This window comes from Temnothorax americanus, unplaced genomic scaffold (genome assembly GCF_048541705.1).
Source record: "Temnothorax americanus isolate GAGA-0224 unplaced genomic scaffold, ASM4854170v1 Scaffold106, whole genome shotgun sequence".
In the NCBI taxonomy this organism is placed as follows: Eukaryota; Metazoa; Arthropoda; class Insecta; order Hymenoptera; family Formicidae; genus Temnothorax; species Temnothorax americanus.
This window is the reverse complement of record NW_027509238.1, coordinates 378,485-406,127: the sequence shown is the minus strand read 5'-3', so window position 1 is coordinate 406,127 and position 27,643 is coordinate 378,485. Positions and strand designations below refer to the sequence as shown.

The window sequence follows — 27,643 nt, the reverse complement described above, 5'->3', positions numbered from 1 at the left end:
TCGATAGTTTCGGAAAATCGAAAATTAAAATTAGTATAAGGCCCTTATATTCGTCCACGGCAAACGCGAAGCGTCGAAGTAGCGCGTTGAGTAGCGGCGTTCAAATTAAGCGATACAGGACGATTCTACGATAAGACGCGTCGCGGTTTTTTAAAAAGCAACGACGCATCAGTGTTAACGATGTAAGTATGTAACCGATATCGGATCGATTGACCCGAATCCCGACGGTGGAAAGGGGATAAATAATAGTCGCGACCTGAATCTACGATAATTCCTATCGAGAGCGACGACGGCGTCGGCATCCGCGGCCCTTGTTTCTCATCGACGGAACACCTTATTGCGCGAAGCGACCACACACACACACACACACACACACACACACATATCGATTAATCCTTTAAAAGGTCATGTCAATATAACGGCAGAAAATGCAATATGCATTGACACGACGCGCGGCTCGTGGCTTGACAAAGAACGCGGAATATACACACACACACACACACACAACTCGATCTCATTATACTCCGACAACGACAGTCGGGCGCGAATAAAAGTCTGTCTCGATCGTTTTAACGTCAGCCCAGTAATCGCGAAATTGCAACGCGCGCGCGTACAATTTTGATTTATTTAACATCGCGTGCATACATATATCAGGTAGAGTACTTTACGCTGCTGCACCGATACAGTGTGTTTAATCCCGCGCTAATACAAAGCCCGATGCATCAAATTGCACAAAAACGTCCTCGACACGAAATTCGACCACAAATTCCGTAACCGTGAGAATTTCGCGGCGATAAAAGTCACTTGAGGTCGCGGCCAAATCCTCCCTCCTCCCGAGAAGGACACAGGGAGGTGTCAATGCGATAACGTAATGCAAAACGTCGGGCAAAAATATTCGCGCGTAAGAAAAAGTCGCTCGTATCGTTCTGACGGTTCTTCGATGTCGGCATTCTAATTCTATCTTCTATCTCGTGTGCCATCAAAGTCATCAGCATTTTACTCGCGAAAGCGAGGCACGCGATAACAAAATAATATTTGTGTACACAGAAAACAATGCAATTTAGCCTTGAGCACCCAGCGTTGGAGGCTTCTCATCTGTCGATCGCTCTCGCATATGAGGACTATACATCACCGACGGTGTCAAAAGCATATCTTCGCGCTATATGCCCGAGCGTGAGCGTCGATGCGGCTAAATTTACCGAAACACTCGCAGATCTCGCAGACGCGAAGCGATGTAGATGTCAGAAAAATACCTAGCTCCTAGCTCCGAATAAAAAAAAAAGAAAGAAAAAAGACCCGAGGGGAAAAAAACATCATACGACGAAAGAGACGCTACTGAACAGAAGAGAAAAATCAAACGCTCCAGCCAAGACCAATATTTCTCGGATGGCGCGGAAGATTATATCTCAAACTCGATACGCGCGGCGCGGCGGAGAAACATCGTTTATCATTTTAGCGTTTATTTCATTAAGTAATCAATAGCGTTTTTCCCTCAAACGCAATTCATTTGTGAATAACAGGAGAAAAAATTAATGGGCGCGAAGTGTTAAAAATGTGTTCTCGGGCTGCTTAAGATCATCTCGGACTTTCAGTAGGGGGGGGGGGGCGGCTTCGCGATAATCGATAAACGTGACGGATAAAAACGTGGGCGCCGCACGATTAACGGACTTTTATCGTGCCACCGTAATCTTTTCTACACAACGCGCTCTTTGCGCGGATGCCTTTTAATCGGGCGCACATAGTAGGTACAACAATGCGGTGTACGTTAACAGTTAACGCGAGATCCTGCCGGCACAGCATCGGCTCTTCCCTATTTTTACACGCATCCAGCCACGACGTGTAAAAAGTGAAGGATATAAATAACTTCACCTATTTACATGTTACATTGGATTACACGCGCATGTGTATCGATACAATAGTGCGAAAAAACCCCGGACGAGAATAACTTACGAACGAGGTAAATTATCAGCTTTTAAAAGTTCTAATACCGAGGAGGAAAAAAAATTTATGGATATATACATCAATCCCGCGCCACTTTACAAGAAGGCCGAGTTTAACAAGGAATGAGCTACCACCAGGAGAGGAAGAAAAAAGGGTGGCGGAGGAGAGGGCGGAAAGAGAAGAAGAGAAAAGGTGGAGGAGGAGAAATTTCAGATATGATATAGCTTCGCGATATTTAAATAGGCTCGCGGCGACACGCACGCATTGCGTGAAATTAATTTCTATTTTCGGAGACGGCCGGGAACGTGTGAAGAATTTAGAGCGCGGGGTATACGTCGAGGTATACGTAATTCCGAGGCAAAACCAAGGCGCGCGCAAGCGAGAAGGAGAGGATCTCTCTCGAATCGCGAATGAGCGGGGAGAACGAATGTCGTCGGTGCGAAAAGAACGGGGGAGACGGCCAGTGTCAAAGGGTCGCGACACAATCGAGATAATTGCTCGTGCGTGATGAGCGGCGAGAAAAATGCATATTAACGTCGCTAAAATCATCGCTGGCTATTATATTTGTATCGTTATGCGAGGAAAAATTGCGCATAATGTCGCAGATACACACGTCGCGACCATTTATATAAGGATCAATTTATTTTTTATCTTCCTACCTCGTTTTATTAAGTTAATTCCGATTTAATGATCCAGGTTGAATCGAAGCGCACGCACAGCTCTCGTTCAACTTTCACGATGATTATATAACAGCCACGGGAAAATGATTTATTTACGCTCGAGCTATTCCGCGAAGGAATTTGTAAATCCGTATTCGTATCCCCGTATCTGACTGATTGAAAACAAAGCCTTGGCATATCATTATAATCCGTATACATATCCGTATTTTGATGAGAAAATATCATGATACGAGATACGTACTACGTTTACGCGAGCGTTACTTCTGTAGTAACTTACGATAATTCCTTTTCGCGTAAACGGGATTTTGTAGTAACCTACGGTAATTTACTCCGCGTAAACGAGTAATATATCGTAAGTTACTACAGAAGTAACGCTCGCGTAAACGTAGTAACGGTACGATACAAATCTAGGCCCGGCTTAAGAGAATTCCTTTTTGCAAATTCGGAAAGACGAACGATATAACGACGATCGATCGATCGCATCGACAGGCTCGACGTTACTGCCAGAATGGATCGAGTGAATCAGCTGGACGCGTTAGCCGGAGGGACTAATTGATTCGGGTTAAGTACATTGTATTTTATCCACGTGCTCGATATATCAGATTACGAAGACAAAGTGTAAACACAATCAAGCGACGAGCGAAAAGGCTGGTGCAAACTAAATTGAGAGATCGACCGAGATTCACGCTTTATCGCTCGACTTTCCCCCTCCTCTCCTCTTTTATACTGGGCGCCTCGCTCCTATTGATAATAAGGAGATTTTCGACGAATTTTCGGTGAATTTGTTTTTCCGGAAGGATGTTTCCGTATTACCGATTTTTCGCTGCTTAAATTTGGGTATCGTTCAAACTTGCCTTCAAACTAAAATCCCGTTACGGCGGTAAGTCAATTTGAGATATAAGCGAAGTATAAGCTGTTGCCTGATTCGGTAGAAAGTTTCGCTCCCGGATCGCTTATAACTCGGAAACTATTAGCATCTCGATTTTAGAATTTTCTTCCGTCTCTTCAATCGAACGGCCATTAGGTCGGTGGAACCAGGATACCCTGGTCGGTGTGACACGAGGAAGCTCTGTCGCGCTGGAGATGTAATAATAATTTAATGGCGAGTCGCGCGTCGGCAATTTATAGACGCGGATGTAATTCTTGCTTAAAGCACGAGACAGATCGGCGGGAGCGGCCGGCCCGACTTCATCTTCGGCCGGGTGTGATCGATTCAGTCACCGATCAATTATTCAGCGTTTCGTTCGAAATTGAAGTTCCACGTCGGCCTTCGCGGGTATTAACTTCGATTAAGGTCCCTCGCCGAAGCGAGCACACCGCGGACGGCAAAATAGACGGTATTATTAGTAACGGGATTAAAATAGCGGACGATTAAACCGCCGTTGCCTTGATCCGGGCGAATTTTGTCGTCGTCATAAATCTCGAGGAACCCGCTGACTTTTTAACCCTTTTAACTCGATCGTAGACGACGGCATAAAAAGGTGATGATTTACACGATTTTATGTAAAATTGTATAAAGAATATTTCGCGAAAAAAATTATATCCGGAACAGCATCGAAATTAAATCGTAATTATCGCAATTTTTTTCGTTTGCAGTGAGAAATAACAATATTTATCTGATTGTTATCGCGTCTACGATCCCGCAAGAATAAATAATCGCGATTGTCGTTGAAACCACGATTAGTCCAGTCAAAATACGGAAAAAAGAAGGGGTACCTAGAAAAAATTGCAACACAAGGTTTTATTACGTCATTGTGTTCAGAAAAATATACCGAACAACATATATTCAAATTCCGCCATTTTCCGCTATCCCTAAGTATGTTTTTTATTATAAGATATTTCAAAAAATTTATAAAAACATTTTTTGTAGATATTTGTCTGTTCTACAACTTCGATCTCTACGAAAATTTCAAAATTCATCGTATTTGTGGAGAAAAACGAATTTGTTTATAAATTGTTAATAAAAAACATACTCAGGGATAGCGGAAAATGTCGGAATTTGAATATGTTGTTCAGTATATTTTTCTGAACACAATGACGTAATAAAACCTTACGTTGCAATTTTTTCTAGGTCTAATCGTATTTTGACTGGACTAGATCGAGATCTCTCGAGGAAAGAGAGTTGTCGATGTCTAAAGCCCTCAGGTCCAGACTTGTATCGTATTTGCATGATATTTTCTTATCAAAATACGGATATGTGGATTATAATGATATGCCAAGGCTTTGTTTTCAATCTGTGAGATACGCGATACAAATACGGATTGAAAACAAGGCCTTGGCGTATTATTATAATCAACATTTCCGTATTTTGATAAGAAAATATCATGATATGGTGTACGGTGATACGGTACAAGTCTGGACGCGCTTAATGGAATTATGGGAGCGCAGCACCGCCGATTCGCATCATACAATAGCGATGCGTATATAATCGCATGAACGGTACAATGGCAAGACGTACGCCGACAACGATCGCTTGGCGATGAAAGGAGGAGCGAACGTACACGCGCGCATGCAGCCGGTGTGTGTTAAATACTTTTAACGCAATTCCTAACGCGCCGCAACTGCGCTAACAACCGCAGCTCATTAACAAGTTTGTCATCCGTGACTGAACCGTGTTAAACCACGTCCATTAACCCCTCGGAAAAGCGGAAGCGTGCCGTTCTGTGAAAACACGAAGGAATCCTACCTACGGATATCAATTTGAACTCGCGAAGATACGTACAGGATGCTCCGAAACTAATACAGGGTGCGTTCCGCCGCGAAAGACCTTCGGCTCCGATATGAAATCGATGGAAACGGACATCCCATATGGTCTCCGGGGACACCCGATGTAATTCGCTTTTTTTTTTTTCGTCGGAATACAAGCGAACGCAAACTCCGCTATGAGGTATATGCGTGTATTTTCGTCGCTCTTATTGGATATTAAATATCCTATGAGGCGACGACTTCGATATCAGTTCGTAAGGAAAGGTCAAGGCAAAATGTGAAACGTTCTAACAATAATTAATGCGCGTTTCGACATGCGCCCCGTGCAGAATGTGCGTGTTTCATGCGCGAGGGCAGAATTTTCAATCCAAGCGGCATCGGGAAACGAGAAGCTTTTTCGCGCGATCGTTTCTTCGCGAGCACGTCGAACGCCGATTAATTACCGATCGCTGTGACCCGTTCCGTCGCGTTGGAACGAAGCGATTCATCATCCGAGAAATATTTTTCAACCATCAGCGCGATAAATGGATTTTGAAGACGTTTCAATATAATCGAGCCATTTCACGAACGCGCCATCCGCGGATGGCACGTTGCAGTTGCCCTTTTCAAGACAGAGTCTTTTGAAGCTGCATGAATTTTTGTTTCAATTATCTTCGTACAGATGAAAACGATACAAAAGTCTTTTGAATATTTCGGAATCGCTCTGTGTAACTCTGTGTAACCGTATAAATAATTGCGAAAATAAAAGGTAATTAGTAATTACGTGAGCGGTGGATCCTCGTCGCAAATTACCGCGGCTCGTTCGCCTTTCATTATCTGTTTTTCGCTCGGAGACCGCGGTTAGTAACTAAATGATTTAACCAGTAAATTGACGTAATTAAAACAAGTATACGTCCAGTCGCGATGAACGCCGGATGCGAAAGAGTTAAATAAACGCGGGCCGGTGAATCGCGTTTCCATCGTGCGGCTTGTTTGTTTTAATGTTGTTCGCGATGATCGCGATGTTTCGATGCGGGGGGAAGGGGGACGGAACGGAGAGGACATGCACGCGGATCGAGTCGTCAAGTTATATACCGTAAATTCGGAGTACCAGTCGACCGTATGGAAATTACGGGGGAAGTATCCGCGGTATTTTTAACCGTTTATCGTCTGGTGTTCATCGCGGATCAACGAGACGAAAAATTTGACTAGGTGGTAGATACGTAACTTTTAATACTCGCAGGGATGCACGGGGGGAGGGGGCAGGGTCTGGTACGTGTACGTATCTCGTCGGGGATTAAAAATAACTAAGACACGTGTAATATGCTCTTCCACTGTTTGGCGGCTAGAAATACACACACAGTCGCGCCGCGCCGATGAGGCACCCGGCTCTTCCTTCTCTCTCTCTCTCTCTCTCTCTCTCTCTCTCTCTCTCTCTCTCTCTCTCTCTCTCTCTCTCTCTCTCTCTGTCTTTCTCTCTTTTTTCTCCTAAACTTTCTCGAGCGCGACTTGTGCGGTTTATTCATCCGCGAGTAAATATCGAACCCCCTATGTATGAACGGCCATATATATATAGAGACCATATCGGGTGTCCCGGGACTAGCCCCAGAGTATATTTTCAATGGTAGAAAATGGAGACGGGAAAAATGACAACTCTTAAAGCTATTAAGAACGCTTTCGGGACCACTGAGTATCGAGGGCTGAAAGGTATTGACGAAACAAGGCACGATATATACTTATAATAGACGATTGACATTTTTCGCGGATGGATAGCTCAGGAAAACTTATTTCTCAGTCAGCCTTAACCGGGCATTAAATTCGTCTGGCACGACGTACGCTCGAACATTTTTTTTTTTCTCGAGGATATTCGCGGTATTGAACGTGCGTCTCGCGCGCTGAATCGTATCCAAAAAATTGACTTTCGGAGTCGCGAGTTGGCTCGTTTCACGACGTGTGTTCGCGTGCATCGCGCCTTTGCGGCGTGTGTTACAAATAATAATAGTCGCAACTTGGCGGCCGATATAAACGTTATTCAATTTATTTATAACCGTTAGATATGTCATACGGTTCGTAATATATTTTTAACCAGTTCACAGCCCGATAACGGAAAGAGATTGCCAAGTGTGTTATTTATAAGCCGCGACCAAAGGCAGGAGGAACATATCGCCCGTATGTGAAATTCTCCATCGAAACGGACAGGCACGTTCGCATCTCCGCGAATATACGTATATGCCATGTATCGCACGAGGAGATATGTACCCCGAAATACGCACTTTGTGAACGGAGAATAGAAGAGCGTGAATTATTAACCGGCTTCCCGACGAGACATTAGCTTTCTGCATCGGGGATACGCGGCCTACGCACGTGTGCCTCAAAAGATACGGCAAATCATGAGCTTTTACGCGGAAATACATACACGAATTAAAATCGACTCTCTTATATGCAACCGAAGGACAATAATAACAATTTATGTTCAGTAAAATAGGAATGGTCCGTTGCGTTTCTAGCAAAGTCCAACGCGGTCGACAATGTATAAAATATTAATTAAAAAATATCGAGCAATCCCGAGTTCGAGGAGAATAATCGGCTGCCAAATGAAGGAAGTGTCCAGCATCGATTAATCGATGGATCAAAGACGGCGCCCGCCCGTCCCTGCTCCGTTTGCCTTCCACGAGGCGCGTGTCTGACAACGACCGTCTATTTCTACTTGCAGCGCTACGCTCGGCTTTCTATCTCCCGGGAACGAGGCATGAGCCGCGGTTTAGAGTCTTACGCCGCAATTCTACGTCCTATAAACAACCGCCGGGAACACTTGACGGTAGTCGTTATCCCGGCGATGTTATTAACCCTTAATCGGTCTTCGTATATCTTGGCATGCGTCCCAGCAAAAAAACATTTTCAACCCGCTCTCTTTCGCCGTGACAGTTTGGCAAAACGAGCGGCTGGGTGCGCTACGGAAAAGTTTACCCTGTCTAATTTTACAGCTTCCTATTTCACGATCCTATTTCAATTTAAAAAAAAAGAGACCGAAGCATATTATTAAAAATATCAAAAAAAGGACAAGCGTAAGAAACGTGTTTGGACAATGCACGAGATTATACACGTCTCATGTATAGATATTATTTCGTTACGAAAAATCAATTTCTATTCTCGTATTCCTCGAGATATTCGTGCGAGATGTAACGATAGCGTCAATGTTAACATTAGCCGGGAATTCTACAAAGGCAGAAGTTTAAATACTATAGCCGACTGGATATGAATCAGTATTTCTGTAGCTCACAAACTTTCCTCACCTTAATATGCAAATTTATTACTCTTTTTCAAGTAACAAGTCGCATTTCCAGCCAGCGCTAAGAGGTCCAAATGTGAGAGAACAAGCGAGGTCAAGGAATAAGAGAGAAGAAAGAGAGAATCCTCCCCCCTTTTTCTTTCACCCTCGCGTCACCATTTATATTTCCACCAGCCACCATCTATCATTACGAGTGTCAAAATTTTTGCTCGACAGGGCCCAAGAGAGATCCATTTCGCCCAAGAAAAAACCGACCGCGTTACTCGGCGGCTTTTACGTCGATACGCACTCCGTGATATTCAAGTTTCATCAACAGCGGGGCGTACGATAATCCGCCAAACATTTTGATGCTCCGCGACGGGCGGAAAAATAAACGGGCGGCCGCATCTTCCCCGCGTTAACACGCCGCGCCGCACGCTTCCTAGCTAAATCGCCGCGCCGCGGCCGACGAGAGGAGCAAAAGCAAAGGCGCGCGTGCGGTCGGACGGTGCGGAGCGGTTCAATACCAAATTCCGACCGTCGTCGGCAGCACCGAAATAACTTAACGGCTCCCCCCCCCCTCCCGTATTCGGCATTTCCTATCAGCGCGGAACGCATTTTTCCCCCCTGGTTCCTCGTCGTCGTCGTCGTCGTCATGGTTGTCGTCGCGCGGGCGACGCGACGGTTTCGCACGTGCGTAATTATTAGCGACCCTCTATCGATTCGTTTCGGGCCGGTTTCGTCGTCATGACGAGCGAGCGTACGAGCGGCTGTCAAAGGTTGGGTATATTTCCTCGGCAAGTGAGTCTAGGTCACCCGTATACCGGGTCGATACCACGAAAGCGGGACAAAGGCGAGTCTTCGACTGTGCCTCACGCGTATTTCAGTCGGAGCTGACCAGAAGCTGCTGGTGGCTCGCGCCGCACGGCGAGCGGAAAAAAAGTTCGGTCTCCGGTCTCACCTCGCTCTTTCCGGGATGAGAGAGAGAGAGAGAGAGAGAGAGAGAGAGAGAGAGAGAAAGAAAGAGAGAGAGAGAGAGAAGAGGGAGGGAGAGGCGGGAGGGAAGAAGCCACTCTCGAGAGACCTTCGCACCCTCGCGGAGGGATGCCACCGCGGAAGCCAACAAGAGACCTCATCGTGCATCGCACGCGACGCAAAGGCGTGGAGGACCGGATCGCGCCCACGTGAGACACGCGATACGCGCGTGCGAATTAGCCAATGTCGACGAGGCTGATCCCTTTCGCGAAAGAGATCTGCACGCTCGAGGACCCCGCGGGTTCAGCGTGGAGGCCGATCGCGGGGTCGTCTGAGCGTTCCCTCGACCAGACGAACGCTGTTAAGGTAGTCGTCTCGTCGGGGCATGTATTGGATAAAGTTTTCGATTTCGGATTTTATATCAAATTGTATGATCAGCTTTGCGGTCGATTTTTTCTGTGGCTCCTTACCGACTATTTATACTCCTAGAAAATCGATCTCGAAAATCACAACGTTTGCATTACTTCATACAGACGGCCAGAAAAAGAAGGCTCTATCACGGTTTCAATCACATATTTTCGCATTTTTCGATTAGACGAAGTGAGAAAAAAAACATTGCTTTTTGTACATTAGATTTCGAAGAATCCGACGCAACCATAAAATATATAGTTTACCGGAGATTTCGCTGCTAACTTTTTAGTTTATTTTAGTGAAAATGCGGTAATCGAGCAGACATTTTTTGGTCGAGGTGAGGTTGGGGAAGACTTGGCAACGCCGCTGGCTAATCACTGTAGTTGCAGGTTATGGGGCTCGTCTTTCTTAGCCGACGTGGATAGTGATTGACACCCCTGTCATGCGTTTTGAAACCCTTTCTCAGTACACGTGTCAAAATTCAATCGAAAAGTATTTTTCTCACTTGTAACCTTTCTCGACGACTCGCATGATCAGCTGGATCAAAACGGAGTCAAATGAGAAAAAATCACATAATTTGGAAAAAGTAACATACTTTGTCACGTATGAAATTTTACACCATACGTCATAAAATTATTTTTCCCTTAGCAAAAATTGCCTGAAATATATTTCTGAACGTAAAAACCTACAAACGCAGTCGCATGACTAGCACGTAGCGAGACGCCTACCTTAACGTTAGCGAATTTCGAGTCTCGCGCTATCAAGATTATACACAGAGAGGAAATGTCGATATTACGCACTTCCTATGTAAAACCGCGAATGGAAAATTTCTAAAACATAGCGTTATCGATTAACTTTCTCTCTCTCTCTCTCTCTCTCTCTCTTCTAGCGTTCACGTTTGCGCCGCGTGACCAGTCGAGGTTTCGGGAGGATTCGAAGGCATAAGAGTGCTCCATCGTTCGTCACTCACATAGAAAGATCTCGTTGGGATCGCGAACTCTGGGCATCCGAGCCAGGCGACGTTATATACACACCGGGCGTGAATGTGTAGAGGATAATGGACATGACGAGAATCGCGACGCGAGTGAAGCGAACGAATTTCGCGAGTTTCAGAAGAGTCGTCGCCAGCGGCATGACTCGTGGCGGTCGCCGCACACGACCGGTTTACATCCCTAATCGAAAGTTGGTTTCCCTCGACAATGCGCCTGCTCGATCCCGGGGCACGCGTCATGCAGGAGACTCTCTCTCTCTCTCTCTCCCTCCTCCTCTTTCTCTCCATCAGCCTCTCTTTCTTTCTCTCTCTCTTTTTTTCTCTCTCCGTCCCTCTTCTCTCGCTCCCTCTCAGGGTCCGCTGGCAGGTCTGCTGGCACTCCCGAAATAATGTTCGGAAGAACGGCACAACGCAGGGGAGAGGAACAGCGCGGTAGCGGGGGGAGAGACGAGTGCCGAGGGGAACAGACGGTGATATCCAGAGGAGGAAGATGAGAAAAGGAGAGCGGAACAAGAAACGCCCGGATCGAGCGCGTTACATAATTTTCGTAACTCCACGGAGAAGCGGAGAGGGCGACATGCGAGACTGGTGGGGATGGGGAGTGGACGATGGTCTACGACGAGGAGCTTCCCCCGAGGTGCTCGTGCGAGAGCGAGAGAGAGAGACAGGGAGAAAGGGTGAAAAGAGAAAGAGAGAAAGAGTGAGAGAGAGAAGCAACGGAGCGAGAAGGGTGCGCTCACGTATGTGAGTGTGCGTGTGCGCGAATGGGCAAATGGATGGATGGATAAATGGCACAGGGGAGATAGCAAAGAAGGGATGAGCGAGAAGCCAAGAGAAAGGAGGCGAAAAAGAAGAGTAAACACAGCTAGAGAGATTGCGAGAGAGGAACAAATATATTTAAAGAAAACAAAAGAGAGACAGAGAGTGGGAGAGAGAGGGGTGAGAGAAGGGGAGGTGGAAATAGTGGAGGCTTGTGTCCTGGTGGGCGGAATGGCGAATCAATCCTCGACGAGGGGAAGGGGCGCGCGAGGGTGAGGCGGAGGAGGAAGAGGGGGAAAAGGTAGAGGAGGAAGAGGAGAAGGAAGAGGAGGAGAAGGCGAAGGGGCGGCGATGGGGCAGAGGGGTGGGTGGGGGTGGTGGCGACGGGGCAGTGTGGCGACATACTACTCACCGTGGACGGTGGCAGCAAGATGTCTGCGAGGTGTCTCTTCTTCCTCGACGGTGGCAAGAGAGAGGAAAACCCGATGTCACATACGCCGCTTCATCGGGCCACTGTGCTGCCGCTTAATACCACTCCGCGCGGTGCTCTTCGCCCGCCTTCTTCACCTTCTGCCACTAAAAATAAACTCGCTCGCCTGTGCCGTGCGCTCCTCTGGCTGCCCCCGCGCGCGCGCTCGCGAACGCTCTCCCTCCTCCACTCACGCACACTCTCTCTCTCTCTCTTTCCCTCTCTCTCGCTCTCTTTCTCTCTCTCTCACACACTCTCTCGCACACTCTCTTTCTCGCTCTCTCTCTCTCTCTCTCTCGCTTCTTCGCTCTCTCGCTCTTTCTCTCATTCTCGCTCGCGCCTCACGTCTTGTAACGCGACCGACACATTTATCCGGCGCTTTCAGGCCGCTCTCTCGGACATTCTCGCGCACCTCTCGCTCTCGCGCTCCACGACCGACCAACCGCTCGATTCCCTAGAATCGAGGAGGTGGCACTGTGTCGCCACTCGCCGCCGCTTGTCGCCGCCGCCTCCACCGCCGTAGCCGCGCTGGATGGTGACGGTGAGGACGACGCGCCGATGGCGATTCGATGTACGGAGTACGGAGAGCGGCAGCTCCGGAGAGACGTCGATCCGCCGGCCGGGGTCGCGACAAATTCCTCCGGAGCGGTGGCGGCGAGAAGGGGAGGGCGAGCGCGCGAACGAGAGAAAATCGGAGAACCAGAGAAAGAAAGATTGAAGAGGAGGGAATGGCGATACGCGAGAGCGAGGCGAAGACAACGGGAAGCCGAGGGGGAAAAGCGCGCACGCATGCACTCGCGGTGGTGCGGTCGATTGTATGTACGTTTTCGTATTCCGCGCGTTCGTACGCGCGTAGGAACGTACGGACTGACGCACGCACGCACGCACGCACGCACGCACGTTCTTACCCCCGAGGGGTGCCACTATCGTCGTACGTCGTACCGAGAGCGCGGGACTGTCGCGCTCGCGGCGCTCTTCAGTTCCTCGTGGTCTCGTCGGACCTTCCTCCCACCCTGCTGGTGGTATCGACTGCGCCGGCGACGACGCGACGACGAGGACGGCGGTGGTTCTCGGCGGCGACGGCGACGGCGACGGCGACGGCGGCGATGCGGGGCGGCCTTTTCTCCTTGATGCCCCTTTTCATATAGGCAAGGCCGCGGCACCGATTACCGCTACCTGGTAGCTCACGGTGGTGGTGTCGGTGACAGCGCGCGTTACCGCTGATGGTAGCGACCGGCGAACCGCGACGACGGCATCCGCGCATCGACGACGACGATGAATGACGAACGAGCTGCGAGGCTGAGAGGCGAGGAGAGAGACGCGGCGACGAGGACGCGAACGACTACACCGCGACGACGACAACGATTGTACTCCGGTTAGCTCGCTTCCCGATCCCGCTGCTACCGCTGGCCTGTGCCGCCGATTGTGCGCGCGCACCTTCGCGTATACACGTACATACATACGTGTACAACGAGTCTGCTGTCCGTCTGTCTCTCTGTCTCTCCCTCTCTGTTTCGCGTGTTCTGTGTCACGCGCGCTCGTGCGCGGGGCGATTACGTGTGTGCGTCGTCGCGTGTCCAAAGGCGGACGAGAGCGAACAAGAAACAAGAGAGAAAGAGAGAGGGGGGGGAGAAACCGGCAAAGAGCGAACGAAAAGTAGACGGAGAGTAACCGAAGGAGAACGGGACGGAACGAGACGGACAGGAAAAAGAAGGAAAGAAAAGGAAGGAAGAGAGAGAGAGAAAGAAAATGAGGGACGCGGATAGAAAAGCGCGTAACCGGGAGGGTTCGGGGGACTTCAAGGGGGAGGGGGTTCTCGGTCTATTCGAGATGGGGTTGCGAGTTTAGCGCGCACGCTGTCAACGGTACCACGGTCGCCGTTAGACTGCCGTGCCTAAATCGGGGATCGGGGGGAGCCGCGCACACAGAGGCGCGCGCCTGCACGCGCGCGGAAACGCACACACGGGAAGCGGTGGTTCGCGTCTCCCCTGCCCCCTCGCCGGCCAACCCGCTTCAGCAACCTTGTGACCCACTACCCCCGTCGTCGCGTCCGCCACCCCGGGACCAGTTTCAAGAACGCGGTTTCGCGGTTTCGCCGCCCGGCACCTCTGAATCCGGTTAACGGCGCGGCGGCCTGCGCGACGAATCCCGCGCGCTTCTCCGAAATAGCCGATGGTTCACTCAGCCGATGGGATTATCTACTTCGGACTTCGCTCACCGACCGCCGGAGTTCTCAGCCTCCGGGATCGCCGGTCCCGGTCGCGCCGTTGAAACGCGTTTTCCGTCTCGTTGCGACGCGCGCGTATTATTTTTACGCGTCTCGCTACCTTCAACTTGGCAACATTTTTCGAACGAATCCCACTCCTCTCTTTCTTTCTCACTCTTTCTATCTCTTTCCGAAATTAACATAATGAATGGTCATTTACCCACTGCGTCGTTTCTTATCGCGGCGTTTTGAACCCGAACAAAAGCCGCACTTATGCCGATAGCCCGACGCGACGTCGGAAGGACGCGTGCATCTCGACAAGAGGAAAATACCGGACTCTGAAGTGAGCACCGAATTCAAATTTTAAAAGTTACGCTTTCCCGGCGCGGATAGGCCGATCCGCCATTACGCGATGGCGATTCGTCGGGCGGTAGGGGGGGCGACGCGATTGGCGCGCGCGACTCCGTCACTTCCGAGAGCGATCGACGGATGCAAGGTGCGAGCTGCGATCGCTCTCTACTACCTTCTCGCGATCCACGCTCCAACCTCCAACGACAGTGTTATTGTTGTTGGGTTAGGAGAGTGCTCGTTTCCAGAGCGAGATAAATTGAACGCGCGTGAACTAGTAAAGAGAAGAGGTGACGATTAAGCGAGATACTTTAGTATCGCGGTCGTTCCTTGTTCTTTTTTTTACCGATTAGGTTAGTATGCCTCGATATCCCACCAATGCGACAAAACACTATCCGCGGAACGTCGTCCACCTGCTATTTTGCTATTTTTCCTGCCTAACACTCGTATAATCTCGCAGAAAAAATCCTCCTTTTTTTTTCAATGGACTTTGATCGTTTTATCATTTTTCAGATAACATAGTCGAAGGCGTGAGAGTGGTGCTTCTTGAGGGACAGTGATTGACAGTTTTATGACTCCTACGCGAATCATCGTGACGTTTGTGAGACGGCAAAGATGGTTACCGTGCAAGACATCGGTTTGCAGCTTACGAAACCAGTGAAGGAATTAGCGGAATGGAACTTTCCCTTTTCACAGGTATGGCGATAAATTTCTTCCGTTACGACGCAACGGTAACGCAGCGTACGTGAAAGTAACATCTCTCGCATTGTTGCAGACTCTGGAGAAATATTGTTCTTTGTTCGACACGACGTGCGACAAAAGTTTTGGCGAGGCTGGACTTGTCCTACAAAATTCCACGGCTGTGTACGTGCACAGAATCGATTCTCTGTGGGCTACGACCGAACGTTGCAGAAATGAATTGTTGACTCACGAGTAAGTGATATTTTAATGTTTGTAACAATTGTAGACAGATCTTTTGGTTTGCTGATTAATTAAAAATTACTAATTTGAAATAATATGTACAAAATAATTCCTCAGGCAAGAAGAAGCGACGAAAAATTCCACTAAAAAGAGAGATAGAAAGACTGACGCGTGTTTTCATAAGTTCAAAACTGTCAACTTTGCGGAAGAGGTAGATAAAAATATTGACATTAAAAAGAATCATATAGTACACGATTCTGTCAAATCTAAAAGCCGCCGATTTACTCAGTTGGAGAAGGGTATCGCGCAACATGTCTCTATTGACATTTATGATGTAAATGGGGAAGTCGTCGGCAAGAAATACGATTTCCGGTGAGTATTATTTCTTCTTTTGATACATCTGAACTTTGTTGTACTTGGCTAAGCTGATCTTGTCTGATATTTTATAGGTGCAATCAAAATATAAGTAGGGATGGTATATTGGTCGACGAGTTTGCGCCTGAAGGTATGCGATTGAAAGTTGTTGAAAATAGATTTGTGATTTGATCAAATATTTCTCAGATATATTCGCGTTTCAGATTTTTGTTGCGGAGATGACTCGGTCAAAGAAAAATCACATTATTCATATGGACTTTGTGATACGTCGGATTCTACGATACGCGACGATAATAATGAGAATATCAACGTGGACGCCGAGTCCGAAAGAGACTGTGATTCGCCAGAAGAAGAGATTTCTGATTTGGTTACGTCTTTGGAGTTAAGCCAACAAAATCTCTCTCCATCCAGAGTTACCGAGACCGACGACACGCTTGTCAAAACGCCAACGAATATTTCAAGCGATAGTTGCCACGACGCGACTCTCACCAATATTCCGAGTGAGACGTGTCCAGATACACCCACCGATGCAATTTCGCCGGTAATGACTAATCTCGACAATACTGTTTCATCAAATAACAATGATTCGGAAGATCAATGCTTGAACAATAATATCAAGGGAAGCATAGACGTCGGTAGTCTACTAGATAGCCCGCCCGAGTCGGTAAATTCGAAAGGAAGAAGGTATATTTTTGTTACTTGTGATTTTGTCTTTACTTAATGCGATAAATCTGTTATAGAGTTTTCAAGTTGCTGATATTTTAGGACTTCGTCGACCGACGATCCAGCGTCGTTGAACGATTCAAACGGGGATCTAGCGAAAGCAAAGTCATTTGCCAATTCTGTACAAAATACACCATTAGATAAAAGTAGAAAGGATAAAACGCAACGTTCCACTTCAAAGTCCAAATCGAAATTGGTACGTAATATTAGTTTTATTAGTAATTAATGTTTTTTCTGGTAATGTCCTTGAATTACTTTATTTGCAGTTGAAGCGAAAGCTACCCGCCTCGCGTAAGAAACGAGAAAGTAAAACGAGGAGAAATCTTCTGCTTAGCTTGGAAGATTCGTATTATTCCGAAAAAGGTAAATCCATCGTAATTTGTCTTGGAATTATCCATCGCCAGATCTATCGATCTATATTAAATGACGTTGTTTTCCAGATAGACCAAATATGTTCAAGGAAAACTCGCGTACTTGCATGAAGTATATACAAAAGTGCGATCCTTTGCAATATACAGACGTTACAAACGCCGAATTAGATCTTTTAGGATTTCGATTACACGATAATACTGAGCTGGACACACATATCAGCGATGATGTAACGATGAATGTCAACGATAACTTGACTTCGATCGATGGGATTTCGGAGCTTCACAGTCCGAGTCCTATGGACGTGTCGACTCCGCACGAAAGTTTCTGTGACGTTTGGTTTCGTTCAGACTCGCCAAATTTCGTGCCGGTAAGTCGACCGGCGATTGATAAAATTGATAAGAGAGGAAGTAATGGTTGTAAAGTACTAACAAAATAAATCACAATTTCAGGAAAATGTCGACAAGTGGCACGAAATGATACAGCCAAAGTTGCGCGACGCTGAGAAAAGATCGACGTTTTGCATTCGCGATTACACATCGCGAATTATAGCTACTCTGAAGGCGAGTGATCAACGAAGGGTCAGCTTCGACACCATAATTCAAAAGGAACAGCCTTGCGAGGTGGCCAGATATTTTTTAGCGTCCTTGGACTTGGTAAGAAAAATAATTATTAGAAGAAAAACCAAAAACTGATTAATTTCTAAAGAAACTCGTTGTCCACAGGCCTCGAAGCAAAATGTAAATATAAACACAAACGAAGATCCCGAGCACGATATAGAAATCATCCTGTGTGAAGGAGATGGGCAGTGCTTTACTAACAATCAAGTGGATTCACATGATTAACGAGCAAACACTTTAGTTCTAATGATAACTGTACAGAACAAATGTATAATATGTACGCTAATGAAAATTGATTTATATATACTTTTCAATCTTGGGAAGGCCCTGTACTGTGATACTATGCAGCTATCAAGAGATATTGCAATTCTCTTAAAAGAAAAAGACCTTATATATATTTGTGTATTAAATATTTTTTTTTCACAGAATACCGACTCGTTTCTCTCTCTCTCTCTCTCTCTCTCTCTCTCTCTCTCTCTCTCTCTCTCTCTCTCTCTCTCTCTCTCTCTCTCTCTCTCTCTCTCTCTCGTCTCTCTTTCTCGTCTCTCTCTCTCTATCTATCTATCTATCTTTCATTTCCGTCCCGATCGCCGAATTACATTTATAGATGCATATGGAATAATAATTATACGATTCATTGGAAATCTATACATCTCCATCAAGCGTGGAGTTCCGATTTAACTAACCGTCGAGCGGTAATTCGCCGCCGGGCGTGCTGTAACGAGGCGTTACGCGAAAGAGACTGTTACAGCGACTGTAGCGTGAAATCGATATTTTTTCTCTTCTCTTTTTTTTTTAATTAAGACTGGAACGCGTCCCATTAACACGCGCTCGGGTGTAACTGTGGCGTCGGACAAAACGGAGCGTGCATTCACGAACGTGCGGTGCCCCGGCCGTCGTCCGGCGCACACTACGAAGCCACGCATGTCTCACACGTGCAATGTATGACAATTGGCCGTGGTGTGATACACAGAGAAATGCTCACGCATGCGTCTCGTCGGAGCAGAGCCGACGACGGCACCGGGGGCTCGACAGTTTATATATTAGTTTACATTAGGACAGACGCGGACACCCGCAAACCGCTGTGTAAACCGCGTTTTCGTTAACGCACTCGCGAGCGTTTCCCTCGCGCGCGCCGAGAAAAGAGATAAAATCGCGTGCGTCGCGCTACGCGTGTGAAATAAAAAAAAAAAAAAACAAAAAAAAAAAACAAATTGTAAGTATTTTTTTTCCAGTGCGACGAGTGCCACGAAAGTGCGGTCACTGTTCGAGAAAGTTTACGGAATAAAAATTAGCGTTGAGATCAGCGACCGAGCGTTACGGCGAGCGCGGGAGAGGATGTAGGCGACGAAAGGACGTAGGAGACGGAAGCGTGAAACGCGCGCGGATGTTGCTGATGAAGTTTAATGTATAGTCAATTCCGCTTGATAGTAACCAATCAGACGGTACAGATCTATGTGCTTCTCTCCCCCGATCTCTCTTCTCCTGCGGCGTGCCAGAGATATCCAATTGAAATAGTTGCGCTCTACCGCGCGTCGTGTCTTCGCGCTTAATGTATATATATATATGTTTGCGTGTTATCGTTTGTGTAACATACCAATTGCGTTATTAACTAACGATAATAATTCGGCGAAAGTGATCGAGAAATTTAATTAAATGATTTGGAAGACACGACCATCTTTTCTTGTCACCTCGTCTTAATTGGAATCAATAGAATTTTCTCATTAGTCTTTTTCATTTATTTATTTTTTATCGAATTGGCGGTAATTTGTCGCAATGCGAGAAGGGCTTTTTCAGGCGTGACTTTTCACAGGAGTAAAACCACGTCCGTCAACATGAACAGCAAGAGTGCATTACTGGTGCAACGTTGGATGCTCCAGCCGCGAGTGTTGCTCGCTCTCATTTTGCTGCAATTTATCATTCAGTTTTTCACGTCCGTCTATCTGTATAAGTACGTCACGAACGTGGAGAGCGATCTTCGTCGGGTAAAAAGCCAGTACCCGGCGGAGGCCGTGGCAATTCCGCGACGAAGACGCAGCAGCGCGTTGCCAACCGCCGAGGACAATGCCGTTTCGGATATATCCAGTCGGGTATGTATACAATATAGCCAGGAAAAATGTTCTCAAGAATAAAAGGGAATCGACGCAAATCCGATCGTCTACGTGAAGCAAAAATTCCAATTTTTTTTTAATTTACAAAAAGAAACTGTTTTTGAAACTTGCAATTTTCTCGCACTGTACCTCTTGCAACGAAAAATATATTATGTATAAAACTAAAGAGCTTCACGCAATTATATCAAAATGGCAATTACACGAGATAAAGAAAGATATGTGAAAAAAGAAAATTATAGAAAAATTTTGCGGAGAACGAGAAGAAATGAGAGAAATTTCGCCTTCTGAATTCCCCAGCGTTTAATTTTCCGAGATCTTCTAAGAGCGGGTTTCCCAATTTAATTTCTCGAGGGTATCTCCAGATCTTCCCCCTTTAATAACGCGGGATTGTACGGGCCGCTCGGTTACAGATCCGAGATGACAAGGAGATACAGGGTACAAAGAAGGTAACCGCCTCCCCGATGGTATCCGGTTCCGAGTCTTCGCCAACGGTGGCCGGAGGTCAGGATTGGGTCTGGTTTAACGCCGACACACGAATACAAGTCAGTTCTCTGTGATTGTTAGAACTAGTTACCTGTTTCGCGATACATCCCCGTGAATACATCCTCTCCTCAAACTTGCCGAGCGTTGTCGCGATGTTCCTTGACGAGTTCCGTCAACCTACATAGAACATTGCGTATATGTAGAAGATACCTACTCGGAGATAGCTGCTAAGTATCTGTTACACCTATTTTCTCTATTAAAATAATGATGTTAAAATAACGTCGTTAAAATAACGCCATTAAAATAATGATAACGCTCGTGCGAATATGAACATATTATTTTCATTATTTCAACAGACCCCAATAAGAAAAATATATGGACCTTATTTTATATTTTAAATAAAAATATTCATAGAAATTTGTTTTTAATTTCAATATTTCAAGATAATTCGTTTTTAATTCAAATATTTCAAATGTATCACTATATCAGAGAGAAATAGCTAAAGATTTTTTCAACATTACTTCAAAACGTCTGCAGAGAATCAGGTCACAAAAATATTTCGTTATTAAAAAAATGTCTACAATTTTAGAAATTTTAATACAGGACAGTCAGATTTCAGTGCTTAACTTAATGTGTACCAAATCGAGTATGTATATATTTATTTACTTGCGTTCCAGTATGACGTGATCGAGAACTTTTGCCGTTCGTCTGCGAAGTATTGTCCACCAGGTCTCCCCGGAGCGCCCGGAAATCCGGGTACACCCGGCGAACCGGGTCTGCCGGGTGCTCGGGGGATGGACGGCCTGAAGGGGCCTCCAGGCCATCCTGGTGTTCGAGGGCCCAAGGGTGACATCGGGCCACCGGGTTTCGACGGAAGGGACGGGGTACCGGGTGAGCCCGGTTTGGACGGTATTCCCGGTAGAAGTGGTCTGGACGGCGTACCAGGAAGCAACGGTAAGCCGGGTATGAACGGATCGCCTGGACTCCCTGGAAGAAACGGAACGGACGGTACGTTTGAATGTAGAATAGTACTTGACAATGTATCGCAATTGGAGGTTCGACGTAGAGAGAGAATGCGAATGACCGAAATAAAAATTTCGCATTAAAAGCAGCCTCTTCCATAATGCATATTTATTTAACTGACAAACCTTTTTATTCTTTAATATAATACTTTTTAATTTAAAAAATGTATTTTAATAATTGCGGTCGTGAGAGAAAAAAATCTAATTTCTCAACTTGCTAAATTAAATCTTTTCCTTGATTAATTCTCTAAAAATTGAAGACTTACAATTAGTTTTCTAATTTCAATTCTTAAGAAGTTGTTCTTATATTAAAACATTTTTACTTTTTAATTAAGTTATAAATTAGGTAATATCGTAAGTATAACAACAGAATAGTACGTTCTTTGTAATACCTCGCAGATGAAAGATTAATTGACATTTTATATTCATTTATAGGAAGACCAGGGCAAATGGGACTTCAGGGACCACAAGGACCTCGCGGTAAGTAATGACAGTTCCGTCATATCTTCATTTCATTTATTTTACAAGCAACTTGTTTATGTTTCAGGAGAGATAGGCCCACCTGGTCATTCAGGAGCGCCCGGGAAGGATGGCAAATCAGGCATACAGGCATACAAGTTACGCATGAACGATGACAACGAGAATGACCTATTAATACCGCCATCCATCATTGGTAAGGCCTATTGGCTTTACTGTCTTAGCCAAATCGCTGTTTTTTTTTCTTTCTCTTTCGTGGTAAAACACTATACGTTATTCATTACATTGTTTTATATATTACCGCAAGATAATCATATTAACTATCACGATATTTTACGAAGAATATTACAGTCTTCGAAAATTTCAGAGATTACACCGTCGTTAAACTCAAGTGGCGTGATTTCTGTGCTCGAAGGTAGCAAAATACGGCTGAGGTGCGCCGCGAGTGGAAAACCGCAGCCCGTTATACAATGGACCAAAATAGACGGTTCCATGATACCCATGGGCCCCTGGCATGGTATAAACAAACTCTTTAATTCTCTTTAATAAGTAGCGGGCGGATAGAACGGGATTAACGAACATTCCCATAAATCTTGCGACTCTAGTGAGCTCTGTTACGGGCCATACATTCAACATCAGCGTGGTGACCCGGGAACACATGGGCGAGTATGCGTGCAACGCTAATAACGGAATACCTCCAGCAGTCTCCAAGAGGTTCAAGCTTCAAGTCAGATGTAAGGACGTTTCAATCTTATTTAAAACATATATATCTTTTTTTCATTTTTTGATAAAACGTAGCATTTTGAAATATAAAATTATAAAATTAAAAATAAAGTAACGTTGAGACAATTTAAATCTAAAGTTTTACATAAGAAATTATATACGAGAAAAATAGCGTGTAATATGTATTATAATATAAAATAATATAAAATATATGAATGTATATATTATATATATATTTTTAAGTTTCTTATGTAAAACTTTAGATTATCTTCGATATACTCTCTTGTTCTTTATTTTTATTCAGTAATTTCTTTTTAAAACGTTACACGTAAAATAATTTTCTTTATATTATTTGTAATATGTATTTTATTGTGAATGTAAAGAAGGTATCGCGACGCGTTTAAAAATTCTAAAAGATTTCGCGTGGAACTGCAAAGTAACGTGCATGAATGTCCTCTGGGTTTTGATATTATTAAAATAACTCGGAAAGAACCAGTTTTGTTCGAATCGATGGCACATATGTGGCTAAAATTGATAATCGATCGCGTTCCAGTTTCGCCGTTCATTCGCATACGCAACCAAGTGGTACTCGTGCGAAACCAAAATCCGGCGACATTGGAATGCGAGGTGGAAGGCTTTCCCGAGCCGGTGGTACATTGGGAACGCAGTGACGGCCGTCGCCTGAAAATGTCGGATAAGTACAGAACGGAGGTTTACGACAGGCGCGATAATTATAAGGTAACCCGTCGAACCTGTATCCGCGGACTTTCGCTGAATCCGCGCAATTATATCGCACTTGTTACGCGATTTTCTTAGAGTCCTCTTTTTATTTTAACAAACGTGACTTGCATGTTTTATCATATAAATCTCGATAATAAATGGTTTTTGCTCGTTTGCTATACGTTAGCAACAAATGAGGTGTTTTACAATACGTGAAACTATTCTGAAAAGCTGAAGATGAAGCTGAGAATCGCGAGGGTGACTTCGTCGGATCACGGGACCTACCACTGCGTGGCAAAAAACGATCTTGACGTTGTCAAGGGATCCTTTATAGTAGACGGTTTGTTTTGCCTCGGATTATACCTCGTATTTCACCTTGCATTGATAATAGAATTACGAAGAGCCATTAGAGCTACAGAATTTACTAATTAATTACAACGGAATATGAAGAATATAGGAGTAAGACCTCCGAGTTCGAGGTGAATGTCCGTGTAAATTGTTACTCTGCGTTATCTCGTAGCGCAGCATTTCCAGGCTGACACTTGTCACTTCTGTTATAAAATATTAATACAAATTCTGAGAAACGAAAAGCTCACTTCTATATCCATCGTATAATTTCTAAGATTTTCCGAGATTGGAAATTTAATTTCTTTCAATGCATTTTTTTCGAAGATTGATCCTAACACCTGTCTCTAAGAAACGACTCTGCTCGTGTTTTCTAATTAATAATAATAAATGCTAGACGACGTAAAGGATCTCGAGAAATACAAAATGGGGAAGATGGAGCATGTAACGTACGGCTATCCAATGCCCACGAGCGTCGATCAGGAGCAAGAATCGTGCATTCCTGCGCAAGAAACCTGCACGACGTGTCCGAAGTGCACGTACCTAGACATAATGGACCACGTGCACGTTCAACCGTTGAGAGATATTAATAATACGTGGCTGCCGCCGCGGTTAGCCGGTACGTTTAATCAATTCTAACTAATGTATTCCAACAATGCGTTCCTGCACAGGGTAGATCAATTAATTTCAGGAAGTAGATGTGTAAAGCTGCGATGTAAACGCATACATAGCTCATTTCCATGACATAAGAATATATAAATCAGTATATATAAATTTAGCGAAACGGACGTGTCGAGAACTTTTAATCGATGCGACAAAAAAAAAGATAATGTAAATGAAAAGGTATCTTCTCGGGGTGATTTTGTGTTGAATAATTTCTATAAATCTATTAGTCACACACAACTAATTAACTTTCACAAAAGAAATGAAAATCAAAAACTTATTTAAAATGAAAGTAATTGAAATAAAGTTTTAATTTCACATTGGGGACGGATTAGGGTCTCTTTTGGATTTAACTTTTATTTATCTTTGCTATGTGCAAGCGCGTACATAGCGGCGGGGTCAAGTACACAGCGGGAGAACTGTGCATTATAATGACCGAAGGATCGCAATATCGCGGAAGTTTATGCAATTAACGAACTGGCGGCACTTCCGTTAAACACGAGTGCCCGTAATATCGGCTAAAAAACAAGCTCCTTCCACGCGAACTCCCCGACTTGGGGACTCGAAAGTTAATAACCGACGTTGGTAAATTCGCAGAGGGTTTCATAGAGGCGATAGGAAAACCTGTGCTGAAAGGGGACGATCACTACGGAAGTTGGATGTACGATACGTCCTCCAGTAACGATATCATGCCCGATCACAGACTTTGGGTCACCCGCCACAACGAGACGTCCTTCATCTACGAATACAAAACGAAGGAGCACTTTAACAACAACACGTCGACTGATCCAAAATTATTACACTTTCCTTTTCAGGTCAGCAGCTTAAGGATAACAGAGAGACATCTCTAATTATAGTCACACAGCTCCAGAAGAGTTTTAACTAGCTGTAAAATAACGATAAAATAAGAGCATGGATGTATTTGGTTAAAAAAATTTTTCATGTCTAACGAGAAGAAGCTTGAAGCGAGAATTTAATCCGCTCCGTCGCGACGTTCTCTTCTAGGGTAACGGGCACGTGGTTTACGACAAGTCGTTTTTCTATAACCCTATGAATCGACCGTCGATACTTCGATACGATCTCTCGGGTCACCGGGCGTGCACCGACTTTTTACCCAAATGCGAGCGGATGCTTCCGTGCTTGGAGGTCGACGGCCAAAACCATCTCTACACGCATAATTTCACCTACACGGATATTAACGTGGACGAAAACGGTAAAACGAGCGGCAGGCAAATGTTCGTTATATAAATTAAAGAGGGATAATTAAACTAAAATATTTATCCGCTTTTTCACGCAGAATTAAATATTACAAATGAAAACGTTATACGTAAAATATGATATGTAAAAATGTGGCGTTTCTGCAGGTTTATGGGTCATTTACCCATTATCACCTAATTGCAGCGGTACGCATAAAAATACAGTAGTGGTGAAAATGGATCCAATTGAAATGCAGATACAGTACGCGTGGAATATCAGTATCGATCACCGTCGATTCGCGGAGATGTTTATCGCGGGAGGCGTGCTTTACGCTATACGCAACGTCACCAACAATACTATGGAAATACGGTAACGCGAATGACAAATTGCCCTTCAAATTACGATATAAGGCACAAACCCGTAGAAATTCTAATCTATATATACTTGGACTTTCAATGTTTCCTAATGTCCTTAATATCTCTTTTAATTTTTAGCACTATGTTATGTCTTATCTTTTTACTATATCGCATATTTTCAAGGCATATCCACGAATAATCGTGGAATATCTGTGCTGTATATTCGGATTAGCTTTTTTTCTGACCTAAAAATTATAATTATTTATCATTATTATCCGCGACTCGACCGAATTCCTTAGATACGCCCTCGATCTCTACAAAAATACAACGCTGGATGTAAACTTGTCGTTCACGAACCCCTACCACAAGACCACGTCAGTCAGCTATAATCATAAGACTAAGGTACGTGCTTTTATCCATAACGACTCACCATATTCTATCATTATATCGTATCGCGTTTGAGCATCCATTTCGTTTTAGGAGCTCTACACGTGGAACAAGGGCAACCGATTAGCCTACCCCTTGAAATGGCAAGAGGCAACTGAGAAGGTACCGTCTTCACGACATACGCATGCACCGCGAAGAAACGCGCGTAGGAGCGTCGTTAATCTCCGCGAGAACATTAATTAAACAAGTTTGACGTGTAACGAGTTCTCTCCTTTCGAGCCTTCTCGAGCGCGCATTTATCTTGTAACACGTGTCAAAAATAAAACAGCTTAAGCGAGATTGATCAGTGCGTGTGATTATTGCTTGTCAATAAGTCCAGAAACTATGACGCTATAAGAATCATCGAATCTGCATTTTAGTCAATATAACAGAAAATAATATATAATCATGTGTGATTGTAACATAATTTTTAAAAATGTATTTTTAAGAAGACGTGCTATAAATGTATAAAAATATGTATAACAAAAGAAAATCCGCATAATATTTCTTTTTTGAACCAATTATTTATCGTATATCGATAGCTTTGCATATTAATAATATATGCTATTTATATATATGCTTTTATTTAAAATCAATAGCGTTAAATAATTTAAATTTTGCCGTAAAATAAAGATACAAAAGAACAAATTTACCTAAATATATATATATATATATATTATACATACCCATTGCATTTGCTGAGTAAACTATACATATATGCACTTTTCAATTAAAAATTGACAATATTGGATAATTTAAATCTTGCCCTTAAGATAAAAATAAAGAAGAATAAATTTTCATAAATATATATTAAATACCCATTACTGAGTAAATTGTTTCCCAAGTACTTTAAGTCAGTATGCAACGTATATACATATACTTAGACCTCGCAGATAATGTCGCAATTAATTAAGATGGGTTTTATAAGAACAACACATCGTATACGTTGGCACATTGATTATAACATGATAAAAAATTTTTGTACATACTGCGCAACGATTGGATTGGATATTACCTAAACGCAGCTATGACACGTTTGAAGATAGACGAGAACAATTGACTGCAGCATGCGAGGGCAATTAATACTTCGTGATTCGTCATCAATTGAATCTTCGCAGTTATATTATCCGTGCGCGATCGCTCGAGCGAGACAAAATCGGCGACGTTACACGCCCTTTCTTCCCTTTCCCTTTCGGATACGCGAGAGCGCTCTGAAATTCGACGATTAGACGCGCCGGACGCGCGTAATCCGATATAATTGAAATGTCCCATATGACACGATAATCGCCGCACTCCTACTATTTTGATATGGAAGGGGTATGGCGAATGTTCACGCGAAACTATTATATGTAGCGCGGTTATAAATACGGAGCGGAGTA

General features: G+C 44.6%; 2 protein-coding genes across 7 annotated transcripts; both read left to right on the top strand.

Moving 5' to 3' along the window:
* The first annotated feature begins 13,413 nt into the window (after nucleotides 1–13,413).
* LOC143904306 (uncharacterized) lies at nucleotides 13,414–18,169 on the top strand. 4 transcript variants are annotated; one of them, XM_077418902.1, is made up of 12 exons: nucleotides 14,904–15,086; nucleotides 15,247–15,429; nucleotides 15,509–15,666; nucleotides 15,772–15,865; nucleotides 15,944–16,026; nucleotides 16,104–16,159; nucleotides 16,233–16,713; nucleotides 16,795–16,948; nucleotides 17,019–17,115; nucleotides 17,193–17,491; nucleotides 17,574–17,777; nucleotides 17,847–18,169. In XM_077418902.1, exons 2-12 carry the CDS (start codon nucleotides 15,349–15,351, stop codon nucleotides 17,964–17,966), a joined length of 1,827 nt encoding a protein of 608 aa, XP_077275028.1. In that variant the 5' UTR covers nucleotides 14,904–15,086; nucleotides 15,247–15,348; the 3' UTR covers nucleotides 17,967–18,169. The 4 variants fall into 4 exon arrangements, with proteins under 4 accessions (XP_077275010.1, XP_077275020.1, XP_077275028.1 ...); XM_077418884.1 differs by lacking the exon at nucleotides 14,904–15,086 and adding an exon at nucleotides 13,414–13,554 and having other exon boundaries at nucleotides 15,772–16,026; XM_077418894.1 differs by lacking the exon at nucleotides 14,904–15,086 and adding an exon at nucleotides 14,597–14,728 and having other exon boundaries at nucleotides 15,772–16,026.
* Nucleotides 18,170–18,699: 530 nt separating this feature from the next.
* LOC143904292 (uncharacterized) lies at nucleotides 18,700–26,564 on the top strand. 3 transcript variants are annotated; one of them, XM_077418854.1, is made up of 16 exons: nucleotides 18,700–18,957; nucleotides 19,555–19,831; nucleotides 20,263–20,394; nucleotides 21,013–21,343; nucleotides 21,793–21,837; nucleotides 21,905–22,030; nucleotides 22,202–22,351; nucleotides 22,440–22,568; nucleotides 23,111–23,295; nucleotides 23,509–23,617; nucleotides 24,020–24,241; nucleotides 24,883–25,100; nucleotides 25,291–25,498; nucleotides 25,650–25,851; nucleotides 26,138–26,240; nucleotides 26,319–26,564. In XM_077418854.1, the coding sequence occupies exons 2-16, from the start codon at nucleotides 19,577–19,579 to the stop codon at nucleotides 26,466–26,468; spliced, it is 2,565 nt and encodes an 854-aa protein (XP_077274980.1). In that variant the 5' UTR covers nucleotides 18,700–18,957; nucleotides 19,555–19,576; the 3' UTR covers nucleotides 26,469–26,564. The 3 variants fall into 3 exon arrangements, with proteins under 3 accessions (XP_077274980.1, XP_077274988.1, XP_077274976.1); XM_077418862.1 differs by lacking the exon at nucleotides 18,700–18,957 and adding an exon at nucleotides 18,975–19,186; XM_077418850.1 differs by lacking the exon at nucleotides 18,700–18,957 and adding an exon at nucleotides 18,975–19,295.
* The last annotated feature ends 1,079 nt before the right edge of the window (nucleotides 26,565–27,643 follow it).